The sequence below is a fragment of the Lithobates pipiens genome, unplaced genomic scaffold (genome assembly GCF_037356315.1).
Source record: "Lithobates pipiens isolate NorthernLeopardFrog02 unplaced genomic scaffold, aLitPip1_a1.2 Scaffold_16, whole genome shotgun sequence".
Classification (NCBI taxonomy): Eukaryota; Metazoa; Chordata; class Amphibia; order Anura; family Ranidae; genus Lithobates; species Lithobates pipiens.
Window position 1 is genome coordinate 565,182,870 of NW_027507748.1, and position 16,097 is coordinate 565,198,966.

The 16,097-nt window shown below is 42.1% G+C and overlaps 1 protein-coding gene across 1 annotated transcript in view; it reads right to left on the reverse strand.

Annotated features, from left to right (window-relative positions):
• The window catches only part of LOC143983673 (uridylate-specific endoribonuclease D-like), a 59,907-nt gene that overhangs the window by 29,189 nt on the left and 14,621 nt on the right, over nucleotides 1–16,097 (reverse strand). Inside the window, exons 3-5 of the mRNA XM_077483651.1 lie at nucleotides 12,788–12,990; nucleotides 11,196–11,309; nucleotides 1,537–1,643 (exon numbers count right to left, since the gene is read on the reverse strand). Coding sequence (XP_077339777.1) covers nucleotides 1,537–1,643; nucleotides 11,196–11,309; nucleotides 12,788–12,990 — 424 coding nt within the window. The remainder of the gene's footprint in view (nucleotides 1–1,536; nucleotides 1,644–11,195; nucleotides 11,310–12,787; nucleotides 12,991–16,097) is intronic.

A 16,097-nucleotide genomic window follows, 5' to 3' on the forward strand; every position in this document is an offset into this window, starting at 1 on the left:
TCCCTCTCCTCCATTGCCTTCATGCGCTCCACAGTCCTGAATTGTCAGAACAATTTACCAAATAAAAAAAGAATGCTTGTAGTTATCGATCCCAAATTCACCTCATACATGTATTATGTCATTGGCCAGGTGGTGGGACTATGTTTTCCCTGCTAATAATTACCTCGTGGCTGCAAATTCGACCTAAAGGTTTGAAACGTTCGCCTCCCATTGAAGTCAATGGGGCCCGCGGCGAACGTTCGGTTTCGCGAACGGTCGGCCTCGTTCGCGGTCCGCATTCGCGAAACGTCCCGTCGGAGGTTCGGGCCATCACTACTAGCAACACAAGATATAGCTAAAAGAGGACTGATAAGTATGAAAACTGTACAGCCATGCATACCTATATTTCCCATCTCACGAAATCTCTGAATTACGACCTTTCATCGAGATTACAGCTGCCACTTTCTTAGGCTACGTTTAAAAATAAATGCAACTATTTAATTGATTGTAATAAGAAACGCTATTCTGCCTGTGGAACTGTTACTATGAGCCCAGTGAGCATACATAAGTAAGATTTGCACATCTTGCAACATTTACTTAACCGCCTCACGACGATATATGTCGGCAGAAGGGCATGTGCAGGCAGAATCATGTACCTCCACCTTTAAGAGGCGGCTTGTGGGCACGCACGCCGGGAGCTTTGTGAACGTGATCGCGTGTCCTGTGGACTCGATGTCCACGAGGATACCCACGATCGTCTCACGGTGAGGAAGAACGGGGAGATGCTAATGTAAACAAGCATCTCCCCATTCTGCCTAATGACACTGTCATTGATCACAGCTCCCTGTGATCAGGAGCGGTGATCAGTGTAGTGTCACACACAGCCCCCCCACAGTTAGAATCCCCCCCTAGGACACACTTAACCCCTACAGCGCCACCTGGTGGTCAACCCCATCACTGCCAGTCACATTTACACAGTGATCAATGCATTTTTAATTGCACTGATCGCTGTATAAATGTGAATGGTCCCAAAATCACGCCAAAAGTATCCGATCTGTCCGCCATAATGTCGCAGTCACGATAAAAATCGCTGATCACCGCCATTACTAATAGTAATAAAAATGCCATAGAACTATCCCCTATTTTGTAAACGCTATAACTTTTGCGCAAACCAATCAATAAATGCTTATTGCGATTTTTTTTACCAAGATTATGTAGAAGAATACGTATCGTCCTAAACTGAGGAGAACAATGTTTTTTTATATGTTTTTGGGGATATTTATTTTGGCAAAAAGTAAAAAAGAATGTGTTTTTTTCAAAATTGTCGCTACTACTGCAAAGGTGATCAAATACCGCCAAAAGAAAGCCCTATTTGTGGAAAAAAAGCACGTCAATTTTGTTTGGGAGCCATGTCGTAACGACCGCACAATTGTCAGTTAAAGCGACGCAGTGTCCAATCGCAAAAAGTGCTCTGGTCTTTGGCCAGCCAAATGGCCCAGGGCTTGAGTGGTTAACATTGTCTGGGGGGAGAATTAATAATTGCATGGAAACACTTACAGGTCCATTTGCACTGTAACTCAGGTAGTTGAGTTGGCCAGACTTTTCCAGCAGGTAGAAACGTATCCAGTTGTGAAAGCCAGAGATCTTTCCTCCATGAATTTCACCTATGAATGCAAAGCACCAATGAGTATGTGCACTGTGTAAAGAAGGCTCAAATCCAAAAGATACATTATGGGGGGGGGGGGGGGGATTTACTAAAGCTGGTGCACAGGGGATCTACTTTAGCTTTGCATTGTAACCAGCTTCCAGGTTTTATTGTCAAAGATTAAATGAACAAGCTGAATTTTGAAGCTGATCGGTTACAATGCACAATAATACACACTTCCGCCCTCACACCTGTGTATCACCACCACTTACACACACACACAAAAAAAAATCAAACAAAACAACAAAAAAACTTGCTGCCACTCTAAATAAATAATAATAATGTGTAAAAATCCTACCAAGCAGTGTAGAATGAGCACCACTCATTCTACACTGCTTGGTAGGATTTTTGCACAGGTTACAATGCACAGCTGCCCCTACCAGATTCTGAGTGCACCAGTTTTAGTAAATATCCCCCTATATGTATTAGGTGAAAGCATCTCTATAACATTCACACCTATATATACAAAATGTGCCACATTTAATAGAAAATTAGATATTTGACGTATATTTACCTGTACAGTCCATTACTCTCTGTAATTACATCATTACCATGATTTTAAGTAGCTTTTTTTTATCTCTTGCACAAAATATATTATACTAACATTTAATACATAACATTTTGATGTGGTCAAAATGCAAGACAAAATTATTAAGCACACATCAAACATGCACCGAAACGTAAAGCGGATTTCCAACTTAACCCTAACTACTCTTAAAAATGTTCTCTCCCCTCTCCTAACACCTATGTTTAGTAAAGTAATGTAAAAAAGATGTAAACACCTATTTTCAGGCTGCTTTGGTTTAATGACATGATCTCACTCCCCTATGACAGCCAGTGCCACTGCAAGGGAGATGAGAGAGCACTCCGACAATGGCCCATTCATTGTTGGTGCCCCCTCCTCTCCCCTGCAGTGACACTGGCTGACACAGGGGATCGGCATCACATGACCAGACCAGAGTTAAATCTTTCTTACATAGGGTACTAAGCATATGTGTTTGCCCTTGTACACACGGTTGGACATTCCGATGGAAAATATTCGATCGGACCGTGTTGTCGGATAATCCGACAGTGTGTGGGCTCCATCGGACTGTTTCCGTCGGGATATCCGACGGACCAAGTTTGAGAGCTTGGCTATAAAACTTTCCGACAACATGATCCGATCGGACTTTGTCCGATCATGTGTAGAGAATTCAAATCAGACAAAGTGCCAAGCATGCTCAGATCAAATTCCTAGACCAAAGCTATTGGCTACTAGCCTGAACGTAGTCCCTTCATAACGAAATAACGTCATCACGTTCTGAGCGATCGGATTTTCCGACAACTTTGTCCGACCATGTTTATGCAACACAAGTTTCGGACAAAATCCGTCAGACAAAATCTTACGGATTTTATTTTCGGAATGTCCGACCGTGTGTACAAGGGCTTAGGAGGGGTGAGGGGACAGTTTTAAGAGTAGTTAGGGTTAAGCTAGAATTCCACTTTAAGGGATTTATCTAAAACCTAAGTGCAGCTAGAATAAAAATAGAAAAATCAGCACAAGGGACATAAGGTACAGACAGCTGGATGTGTCCTTTGCGCTAATTCCTTTCATCAAGAGAAAACGAATATACCCACCCTTTCCATCCAGCTCCCTATTCATAGAAACTGTACTACAGCTTCTATGAATAAAACAGGATTTATGAATGGAGGGGGCAGATCTTTCAATCATCCACCCATCCTCAATTTACACATTCTGTTTCATCCACAGATGCTATAGTGTGGCTTCTATAAATGGAGCAGCTGGGGGGGGGGGGGGGGGCAGGACATAACTGACTGTAAGTAATGTCCCTTGTGCTGATTTTTCTATTTTTTATTTTAGCTAAACTTAGGCTTCAAAGGGCAGAATTGTAGTTTGCATAATAAATAGAAGCATTTTCCAATGCCATTCCAATGTGCTTTTCTCTCACTTCCTGTAGGTCATCCCAAAAGCCTTCTCTTCCTAGTTGCATCACAGAAAGGGGTTGATAGGGTGTGTTCATCACCACATATCCCTCACTGCAATACCACCTTTCACCCACTTTTTATACAATCTGTATACACTCCTTTAGATCTCCCATCAGCTATGTAGTAAAAGAGCCTGCCTGATTTGAAACAAATTGAATGGATTGATCAGGTGTGTCCACCTATTCAATAGTTGTGGCAAATCTAAAGGAAATTGCACATAGTTTACACAATCAGATTGTATAGAGTGTGTGTACATATGTGTGCAGGACTTAAATGTGCGTGAGCACGAAGGAATAGGTGTGCTTTAAATTTTTTTATTTTATTATTTATTTAAAAAAAAATTTTTTATCAACTTTATTGCTATCACGGGGGATAAACAACATCCCTTGTGATAGCATTGGTCATAACAAGTCCTCTTTATGGAGAGATCTGGGGCCTGCACCCCAGATCTCTCCTCTAGCCATCATAGCATATGATTAAACCAAGATTGGTTTGATCAGATGCTTGTAAAAGACTGTAATGGCCAGTAAACAAAACACCAAAACTGAAAAAGACAAAATCCTCAACACTTACGGTTTCTGATCTCACAGAACAATGACCTTTCTTTCCTGAACAGAATCTCCCGAATTCAAGTGTTCCTTATAAAAGGCTATTTTGCTGTATACCTTACAGCAGTAAGGTAATTACCTGGTGTGGCCAGCACTAACACGTGAAAACCACCTGAACGGAGAGAGTTGGCTTGGCACTGTGAACACACAACTGCACTATTTTATTTGGTTGTGATATTTCACCTAAGGCCGCGTACACATGAGAGGATTGTCCGTCCAACTAAGTCCGTCAGACAATCCGACAGACAGTCCGTCCTACTTTTGAATGAACGGACTTGACCACACACGATGAACAGACAGTCCGCTGAAAGCTTGCGCGATGACGTGTACAGCACGTACGACGGGACTAGAAATACGACGTCCAATACACTGCAATGCAACCTTCGGCCGTGTAAATCCTTTCTGAGCATGCGCCATACTTAGTCCGTCCAACTAGCCTACTCACGAGCGGACTGTCCGCTGAAACCAAAGTTGGACGGACAATATTACGGAAATTCCGAAAGACTTAGTCCGCCAGACTGTCCGCCGAAAAAGTCCGCTGAAGCCCACACACGAGCGGACTGTCCGCTGAAACACGTTTCAGCGGACTAAGTTGGACGGACAATCCTCTCATGTGTACGCGGCCTTAGTATTCCCGATTGGACTATTTATGGGTCACTCTGATTAAACCCAATTGGTTTTTTTGGAATTTTTTATTTTCTTTGCTGTATGCACTTTATTACTTTATATTATATGTTTTATCACAGCACCACTGTTGCTGATATTTGAATTACTTGCATATTACTTTAAAGTTTTTTTATATTTTTGATATGCTATGCACATATGCACTTTGTTCTATTTTTTTTTTTTATGCTATTATTTGAGATTTATTAAACACATTTGCACTTTGTTTTTAAATTTTTTACACTATCATTCACACTATCATATCTTTGACACTTTTAAGATATAGATTGAGTATTGAGTAGCTGCTCAGTTTTATTTTAGGAGCACAACACCATTTTTATTCTATTCATATTTAAATGAGAGCCAACTCATAAAGTGTTTGCTGCACCTATTGGAATAGAACTGTGCCTTTCATTTTTTTACATATAGCGCAGGAGCCCTCATATACACATAGTGAGACTGTACTTATATGACAACCATGATCATTTAGGCCCTGAAAGAATGTTTAAACTGGTGCGAGACCATTTCTATTGGCCCTGTATGTGGGCTGAAGTTGAGGGATACTGCCACTCCTGCATACGGTGTATGCAGAGGAAGACTTTACCCTACAGAGCTGCCCCAATGGGACATCATCAAAGTCAAGGACTAGTAGAATTGGTGTGCATTGACTTTTCCTGTTTCTGGAGCCTGATTCGAGTGGACAGGGAAATGTCCTGGTGGTAACCGACCACTTCACTCGGTATGCCCAGGCATTCCCAACTAAAGATCAGCAAGCATCTATGGTGGCCAAAATTCTTTGTCCATTACGGCCTACCTCAACGTATTCACTCTGACCAGGGGAGAGACTTTGACAGTAGACTCATAAAGAGACTCTTAGACCTTTTGGGTATTCAGAAATCAAGAACAACTCCCTACCACCTTCAAGCAGACCCTCAGCTGGAAAGGTTTAATCACACCCAGATATGCTTAAGACTCTTACTTCAGAGCAGAGGCAGCATTGAAGTAGGCATATCTTTTCATGTGACAACACTGAAGAAATTACACTTTGCTACAATGTAAAGTAGTGTGTGTACAGCTTGTATAATGGAGTAAATTTGCTGTCCCCTCAAAATAACTCAACACATAGCCAATAATGTCAAAACCGCTGGCAACAAAAGTGAGTACACCCCTAAGTGAAAATATCCAAATTGGGCCCAAAGTGTCAATATTTTGTGTGGTCACCATTATTTTCCAGCACTGCCTTAACCCTCTTGGACATAGAGTTCACCAAAGCTTCACAGGTTGCCACTGGAGTCCTCTTCCACTCCTCCATGATGACATCATAGAGCTGGTGAATGTTAGACACCTTGCACTCCTCCACCTTCTGTTTGAGGATGCCCCATGAATGCTCAATAGGGTTTAGGTCTGGAGACATGCTTGGCCAGTCCATCACCTTTACCTTCAGCTTCTTTAGCAAGACGGAGGTCATCTTGGAGGTGTGTTTGGGGTCATTATCATGTTGCAATACTGCCCTGCGGCCCAGTCTCCAAAGGGAGGGGATCATGCTCTGCTTCAGTATGTCACAATGCATGTTGGCATTCATGGTTCCCCCAATGAACTGTAACTTCCCAGTGCCATCAGCAATCATGCAGCCCCAGACCATGACACTCTCACCACCATGCTTGACTGTAGGCAAGACACACTTGTCTTTGTACTCCACACCTAATTGCCACCACACACGCTTGACACCATCTGAACCAAATACATTTATCTTGGTCTCATCAGACCACAGGACATGGTTCCAGTAATCTATTTCCTTAGTCTACTTCTCTTCAGCAAACTGTTTGCGGGTTTTCTTTTTTTATCTAATTTGATGCAGTGTGCGGTGTATGGTCTGAGCACTGACAGGCTGATCTTCCCCACCACTTTAACCTCTGCAGCAATGCTGGCAGCACTCATATGTCTATTTCCCAAAAACAACCTCTGGATATGATTTTGAGCATGTGCAAGCAACTTCTTTGGTCGACCATGGTGAGGCCTGTTAGGAGTGGAACCTGTCCTGTTAAACCGCTGTATGGTCTTGGCCACCGTGCTGCAGTTCAATTTCAGGGTCTTGGTAATCTTCTTATAGTCTAGGCCATCTTTACGTAGAGCAACAAAAAAAATTTCAGATCCTCAGAGAGTTCTTTGCCATGAGGTGCCATGTTGAACTTCCAGTGACCAGTATGATAGAGTAAGAGAGATACCACCAAATTTAACACACCTGCTCCCCCTGAGAACTTGTAACAATAATGAGTCACATGACACCGGGGAGGGAAAATGGCTAATCTTTCCCAATTTGGCCATTTTCACTTAAGGGTGTACTCACTTTTGTTGTCAGCAGTTTAGACATTAATGGTTATTTTGAGGGGACAGCAAATGTACAGGATTATACAAGCTGTACACTCACTACTTTACATTGTAGCAAAGTATATTTTCTTCAGTGTTGTCACATGAAAAGATATAATAAAATATTTACAAAAATGTGAGGGGTGTACTCACTTTTGTGAGATACTGTACATGCTTACAATAGCACCGAAAATGATGCCATAGGCTACGCACCTTACAGGCTGATGTTTGGAAGTGAAAGCTCGACTGCCAGTTGACTTAGCATTTAGCACATTTCTGGACCATACTTTGTTGATGTCCCAAAGAGGATATGTGGACCTCTTGAGGAAGAGTCTAAAAGCAGCATATGAGAAAGCTCAGTCTGCCTCAGACACCCAAGAGCAGTGAAACAAAATACATTTTGACTTGAAGTTGAGGGTACATAATCTGTAGTCTGGTGACAGAGTGTTACTGAGGAACTTAGGTGTCCCTGGAAAACACAAGCTGGATGATCCCTGAAAGTCACAGCCTTATATTATCTGTAAGTATCTGCCAGGACTACCAGTATACCGGATCCGTCCAGATAGGAAGTATGGGCCCACTAAAGACCTGGCACCATAATCACCTACTGCTGCTATCAGAAGCAGAAGTTTGTGTCCCTCAACAACCAGATCCACAGCCTACTCGAACTACCTGTCAGAAATCTTGTCCAATAACCAGCTCTCAGTCTGTGTCACTGAACACAGATAAAGAGGATAGTGAGGATAAAAAAACTTTTCATGGACTGGCTGTGGCAGTCTATGCTATCAGAAACTGCCACTCTGTTTCCTTCTAAAGAAGCAGATACTGGAATCCTTAGGCCTGAGGCACAAGAGTTCATACCACAGAGCCAATCATTGACAGACCAGGACGATCTTCTGATTTCCCTAACTGCAGAGGACACAGAGACTCTTCAGCCTTCTATAGTGGAAGGGGAAGGGGGAAGGGGGAAGGGGAAGAGACTGCTGTACTAGAACCATCTGAGCCGAAAGAGCAAAGGGAAAAAGCAAACAATTTGCCTGCCAAAAAGACTGACTTACGATACTCCAGGCAAAAGTTCTGAGGAAGCTATCTATACCTCTCAAAGAACTCACAACATGTCGACCCCTCCCATTACAAGTTTAGTGGAGGGGGACTCCAACTCACCCCCTGGCACATCTAGATGGACCATCCCAATATCAGTGGCTTGTTGGCAAGACAACCTCACCTCTTATGACAAATGGTGGGAGGTTCCCTTGCCAGGTTCATACGTGCATGCCAATTGCTTGTTTGCATACATGCACTAACCTGTTTATTCCTCCTGATGTATTTTGAAAGCATGTAACAGGACATTAAGGCTGCTTTCACGCTGAAAAAGGGTAAAAAGTCCACTTTTTAGACGCTTTGAAAGCGGTGCCCATTCATTCCACTGGGCAAGACATTTTGGGAGCACTAAATACAGCGCTTCCAACCCACCCCAAAGATGCTGCTTGCAGAGCTTTTCGGAATGTCCCACAAGTACACCACCCCAGTGTGAAAAGACACACTGGAATAAATTGGAGGTGGTTTTCAGGCCCTTGGCAGAGGCTATTTTTAGTGCTAAAGTGCCTGAAAACCGCACCAGTGTGAAGCTGGTCTAAAGTTTGATGGACATTGTCCCTATTTGGGGACCAAAGGTTCTTTGGTGGGGGAATGTGTAACAGGCATGTTGCCATCGAGCCTTAAAGGACATTCATAGATTATAATGTAAGACTAATTGTCATGCAATTTCTCCTTTTGGTCACAAGATGGAGATAGGGAGATGCTGACCTTTCTTTCCTGAACATGGAGAGACACAGATGACACTGAGAACAGAGTGGTGAGCGGCCTGTGCTGGAGGACTGTGTGTCCATGAGGGACAACTACGCATCCCAGCACTATCCCAGGAGAGAGACAGGCTGCTGAGGGAGAGAGTGTGTGAGGGACAAGGAGCCTGGAGTCTAAAGGAGAGAAAGGAGAACCACGCTGCAGTGTATGACCTGGGGAAACAAGGAGAGAGGGAGAGAGGGGGTCATGTTGCCCTCCACCACCAGAGTGAGTAGAGTGCTACAAGGAGAGAGAGGAGGCTGAAGTGTGACTGAGGGAACGCCTTCAGGGAAAGGGACCAAGGCAAGCGCCAGAGTGGCACCCGAATGGGGAGAGACAGACTCACAGCTGGGACACCGTCTTTGCCATGCTGTCCACCAGAGTCACCTTAGGTAACCCAAGCAAGCAAATTTCGATCAGAGGGACAGCTAATGCTGTGTTTCTGGGTCTGGTGAAAGGGCCTTGCTCTCATTATTTGTTATCACTGCTATAGACTGAGCTATTAGGAACTGCTTGACCTGCTATCCTATAGCCTTAATGCTGCCTGCAGACTTTACTGATGGCCGCAACAAGCTCCAAAGGTTTAGCTTCAGGACTAAAGATTGCCCCTAACCTTAGCTATCCCAGAACCTTGGCCATTTGCTAGTTAAAGGGGTATCATACCTCTTTCTATCTCTGCACTCAAAACCTAGTGTGGATTGATAAGTACCCTTGTTGCATTTAAAGTTTATATGCATTGTTTATTGCTAACTGCTATGTGTGTTAAATTCGGATTAACTATTACTTACGCTAATCCGTATCAATAAATTAAGCGTATTTACCACTAAACAGGTGTCTGTGTGTGTATTTATTGGCATATCTCACAGCTAGGCGTAAGGTATTTCTCATTGTTCTCTCAGTAATTTTAAATTAACATAAATATTGGTGTGAAGGACCTACTAAATTGTTCCTGTTACCACTAATAGGAGCGCTGCACTGTTTTATTGTTTATTATACTGTTTATGTGTTTAGTGAATGCACATTAGTGATAGCTGCTCATTCAGAAATCTAAAAAGTAATTTTTTGTACTTCTGATATAGGTACTGCGGGGATATCTGTTGATTTATATATTCCAAGGCATTAATGTAGACGGAGGCAACAGGAAACAAATATTCATAGACCTTTAGTGATTGTAAAGGTTCCTTTTCTTTTTTAAATAACAAACATGTTACACTTACCTGCTCTGTGCAAAGGTTTTGCACAGAGCATCCCCGATCCACCTTTTCTGTGGTCCCCTGACGGTGCTTCTGGCGCCTCCTCCTCATCAAGTGAACCCACAGAGAGCAGCTTTCCATGGGGCACTCATGCGGGCACGCTCCCAAGTCCTGCTGTTGCGTCCATTGAGCCAGACAGCAGGACTCGGCCCAGCCCCCGTCTCCCATGTCACTGAATTTGAGTCAATGCATTGGGAGCATCAGTCTGTTCAATGAGGACCCAAGACAGCGGCTGGAGCTGTTGGGCTTGTTCTCGTCGCAGGAACGATCGCGTTCAAGTAAGAAAAGGTGGGCTCTGGGGGCTGCTGCAGCACAGAAGGTTTTTCACCTCAATGCATAAAATGCAATAAGGTGAAAAAACCTGAGAGTTTACAACTCCTTTAAAGCTATATTGACTCAGCAGAAGTCTATAATATGAAGGCTGAGTATGCCTGGTAAGCTCTAAAGTCATCTACCCCCCCCCCCCCCCCTCAGAAAAGGGAATGGGAATCAACATAAATTAGTTAAACGTAATCTCACAGCTGTAGCCATTTTACCGACTGGCATTTGATAATCAGGATAGGAACACACGGGTATACTCTTTACTAACAATAGCTGGGAATAATGTCCAGAAGGTGTTCTGAAAAATGTTAAAGATGTATAAGACATGTTCAAAATAAAAATATCTAAAATGAGACAATGCTTTCAATAAATACAGTATATGATATGTTAGTTAGGCCTAATGTGCTGACAGTATATTATTTCTATAAATAAAAAAAAAAAGGCGAGATACAAGAAGCAGTTACTCCTTACCAAGAAATATGTGCTCAAACCCTGATGAGTCCAAGGGCCCCTTGGTACGGGTAAACAGCCCAAACCACATCAACTTCAGGTCATCCTTAAAGCTTGTGGAAGATGTATAATAACCTGTGTGAAGGTAAACAAATTTTCATTTAGACTTACCTTAACAATCATTGACAGGTTGCAGAGTTGGACAATTGCCTTTGGCACATTTCGTAAGAGCGTTGCTTAACTTCTTGGAGGCATTTCTCTGCATTTTAGTCAACAGCCTAAGGTGACTGGCTTCTGAATTGATTGATTAACCCCATACAGAAAAAAAAACTGCTATCCATACAGTATTTGCTATTCACTTACATAGCAAGTATATGTTCTATGACACTAGTTCCAAAATGCTCAGTCTCCTTCTATAAAGCCTTGGGGTTACTGTATTTTGTAGTATAATGGCTTTGGAGAGGCCTCTCTCAAGCCCAAAATGTTATATAATATACATAATATAAAAAAGAGGCCCAGGCCATTGTAAGTCCAAGTAGGAAAGTTTATTTATTGAAAAAATTCTGTTAACAAGCCCCAATCCCCCCACCCCATCAAGGCTTCAAACTTTAAGAGGACAGGAATATATAGACTGTAAAGAACTCCAAAACAATCTGCTGGAGTACTCGCACCTTCTCTAAAATCTATATTCTGATCAAAGTTCTGCACAGTTTGAGTATCATCATCTTCTAATCATTTGAAGACCTTTTCAGCATTCTTTACAGTTTGAGTATTCACATCTCATGAAAATTTGAAGACCTTACCACAGTTTTCTACAATCTAAAGGCAGCCATACATGGATCGAAATTCAGCTGGTTCAGCAGGGATTGGCAAAATTTCAATCCATGTACAATACCTAAGTCGATCCATCGATCATCTTGGGTAGAACCAGCCTTTCAGATTTTTCGTAATTTGATTAGTGCAAGTAGCTATAGCCACTAGCAGTATTCATTGTATTCTGTTTGCCAGGAATGCTCCCCCATCAATACTAACTATGTTGATGGGGGAATCAAGAAATTTTCTTTCCTTCCTCCACAAGAAAATTGAGTAATTTGTGGGTTGCTTAAGTATTCCCATCTCCTGAAAGTTTTTTGGTCTCCTATAACTCCCCTATGGTAGGTAGGTAGGTTGTAATAAAATTTTGCCAACAATGTTACATCTATACATTGGATTTTTCCTACGCTAAAGCTACAATACATTTTATCCGAGTTTTGTGGCAGGTCTAAATAAGATAATCTATCAATGTTTTGTCTAAAGCAAATGTGATACAGTGAATGCAGACATAGGAGGGTAGCTATAAGGCAAACAGCAATGCTCAAAATATCACAACCTTTATCAATTGATCAAAATTCCTCTTTTACTAGTCTGTCCAGAGTAAACTCAGATATGGTTGTTAAATATCATAGAATATTGTATATTATCATCACTCATCCAAAATTGTCCTTTAAAAAGGTTGCATGGACTGTTTGTATGTAAGTAATCCAACTTATAGTAAGAATATGTGCAAATAATATTGTTTACCTTTTGTACCTTTGTAATAATAATGGTATTGCTTTTATAATAAAAATGTTTACCTTTGGAAACTAGGAAATTTGAAAGTAAACTGAAGATAGAAGTCCTAAAGACCTCATCAACAAATGCATTTTGCTCTGTGATCTCTCCAGTGGGCACTGACTCTGCTGTTCCAGTCGTCTGCACGTAATTGTCAAGCAGAGCAATGAATCGGGAAAAGGTTGGACGAGCAAACAGTTTGGCCTCATTGACATAGCTGAAAAGCCTAAAAGTAAAACAGAATTTATTACATGCTTAAAGGTGGCCAACTAAAATAAAGATGTTGGTAGACTAAAAATATAACTTTATAAATGATTTATTCCTTTTTAACCACTACAAAAAATTGGAAAGTAATAAATAAACCATGTTACTGATATAGAGTTTGTGTTGTGTGAGACATTGCATCTGTGCAATGTTTGTATATTTATAAGGCCGTTGCCATTAACCTGACCTTGTGGAATCTTTCATGATTTTTACAAGTTGGATTGATAGTTATTGCAAACAGGCACATTTCAGGTCTCATTTTTTTTCTGGAGACAAAAGCAGGTTGTTGCTTGGGACAAAACCTCCACTTTATTGATATATGAAGAAGACTTCTGTCTGAAAGGTTACCCAAACTTCACTTACATCAGGATGTGCTCAGCTGTCCTGCCAGCAACAGTTCATAGAATCTGAATATGCGACTCTATCAAGGGCACATTGCGTTATCACTGGTTATATGGTTCCAGGAAACCTATAAACGCTGGATGGGAGGGCGAGGTCATCCATTGTGGGTGTGTCTCAGATAATGTTCATGTATCCTTAAAGTGTATCTAAGACCAGCATCAACAAAGTATATTATGACAGCTTACCGGTCTGTAGAAGTGGTGGCTACATTCGTTTTTTGTTTTATTTTCTTCAAGCTTTCTTTCTTTGTAATCCTACTGGTAACCCAATTATTGTCCTAGGGTGAAAATACTCATTGATACCTCCTAAATGTCTCTTGTTTGGAGGAACTGTCTCACTTTGGGAACCAAATCACTCACTCCCCTTTTCCTCCTCAATTGTCATTCTTTTTGGAGAGATATGTAGGCCTCTATAATAAATGCAATACTTAACTACCAAAAGTGTTACACTACACTAAACCTTTCACACAAACCTCTTTAATACTGTTTCAAAAAGCCAGTATAAAGAAACATAGTCATGAAAAAAGCAATTTGGGGTTATTTTGGTTTATTAATTGTGGTCTATTAATCATTTTTTGCTTATTAATTCTTCATGGTGTCAACCTAGGCTACTCACTTTTAGTTTGGACAGGCACACAACTCCCTAACATGGGTAGAAGTGTTCTGTAGTTCACAGAGGTGAACTGGGAAGGGTAATAGCACTACTTGAGATGTTAGTGTAGCAGAAGCATAGTGTACGAGACGTTACAAGTTCTGGAGCACAGGACAGCTCTTAACGTCTGACAAAATCAGCAGGGTTAGTGCACTAATCAAACATATATAAGAAACCATTTTTAATGGTGTATTTCACAGATAAATAGGGGAAATATGAGGTGTATTTTTTAATATCCACTTACACAATTCTGTGCTTGGATACATTATTTAAAGTTAACACTAGGTACGAATCCTTACATTTAAATGTATTCCACAATAGCCACAAAGGCTTTAAGTCCACTTTGTAGGCACCAAATTATTTTAAAGTCCCAGAGTTTACCTGGTAAGTACTTTGACATCATCCCTGTACTACAACACCTGTGCAGAGAGTGGAGCTGTGGGAGGGACCCAGCAGGTCTGCCCACTACAGGTTGTATCCATAAAACTACATAGGGGGGGCAGATACAAAGTCTGTCAGCAGAACAAGGAGAGAAAACAGCAGCGACTGGTCTTTACTACAGGAGGCTCTGCAGTAAAGAAAAGTACAAAAGTTGTTTCAAAAAATGTAAGACTGGTGCTGCATGCAGGGCCGCCATCAGGGGGAGGCAGCCGATACGACCAGGCCGAGAGAAGGCAGGAGCCATGTTGTGCACTATAGAAACAATCTCGGCAGCCTCTGCTGCTCTGTGTCATTAAGCTCAGACATCAAGTTCTTTACTGCCACCTCTGGCTACTATGTGCATGTGCACCCTCTCGTGTGAGTTGCCTGTCCTGTGCTGTGTACTGTGATCGGCTGCAGCTCTTCTGTGTCTCAGCAACATGTCAGCTTTGTGGAAACAAGAGCTGGGTCTAGGTAGGAAGACCTTATTTACAAGTAGGGGCTGTGAAGAAAAGGGAGGAGGGCTGTTTGTGTACAGGGAGGGGTCAGAGCTTTGTGTGTTTATAGATGTGTATATGTGGGGGCTGACGTATATATATAGAAGTGGGAGGGTACTGACATATATATAGGAGTGAGGGGGGCTGCCATAGATACAGGAGTGAGGGAGGCTGACATATATACAGGAGCGAGGGGGGCTGACATATATGCAGGAGTGGGGGGTGCTGTGTGCGTACTGGTGTGAGCGGGGTCTGAGTGTGTACAGGTGTGAGGAGGGGGCTGACATATATGCAGGTGTGCGGGGGTGTTTAGTGCATACAGGTATGAGGGGGGGGCTGACTGTGTACATGTGTGAGGGGGGCTGAGTGCGGATTCGGTAAGATGGCCGGCGGGCAGGCCCTGGGGAATGTTGGTGGTCAGGCTCCGGGGGGGGGGGCAAGCCTAAAGATGTGTAAGGGGCCCAAAAATTTCTGATGGCTGCCCAGGCTGCATGTTGCATATGAACATCTACAGTAAATTCAGTCACCTTAATCCAATTACCCTTGTTTTGAGAAATGTGTCAGGGCAGATGTTGATTGTCCAAGAATAACACAGTCGTTTGAACTAAGAAAGCCACTTTGATTAGCCATGAACTGTCTTCAACATTATGAAACAAGTCATGCTGAATGTGATTAACTACTGTTAGCTATACCAGTCTTTCTCAACCAGAAGTTACTAGAGGTTCCCTGAGCAATGAGCAACTTCTGACTATCAGATAAGTGACCACTGACTCCAATTATCTTTTTAGCTATCTGTAAGGAGCGTCATTCCTACTGATCACTAATTTAAATGAGTCTTTCTACAATGAGCAATAGGGAAGAGCCCAATGTTCGAGTCGAAAGTAAGTTCTACTCGAACATCGGTATTCGCTTGTTCGCCGAATAGCAAACAATTTGGGGTATTCGTGGCAAATTCGAAAGCCACAGAACACCCTTTAAAAGTCTATGGGAGAAATCAAAAGTGCTAATTTTAAAGGCTTATATGCATGGCATTGTCATAAAAAGTGTTTGGGTATCTGGGTCCTGCCCTCAGGGGACATGTATCAATGCAAAAAAAAGT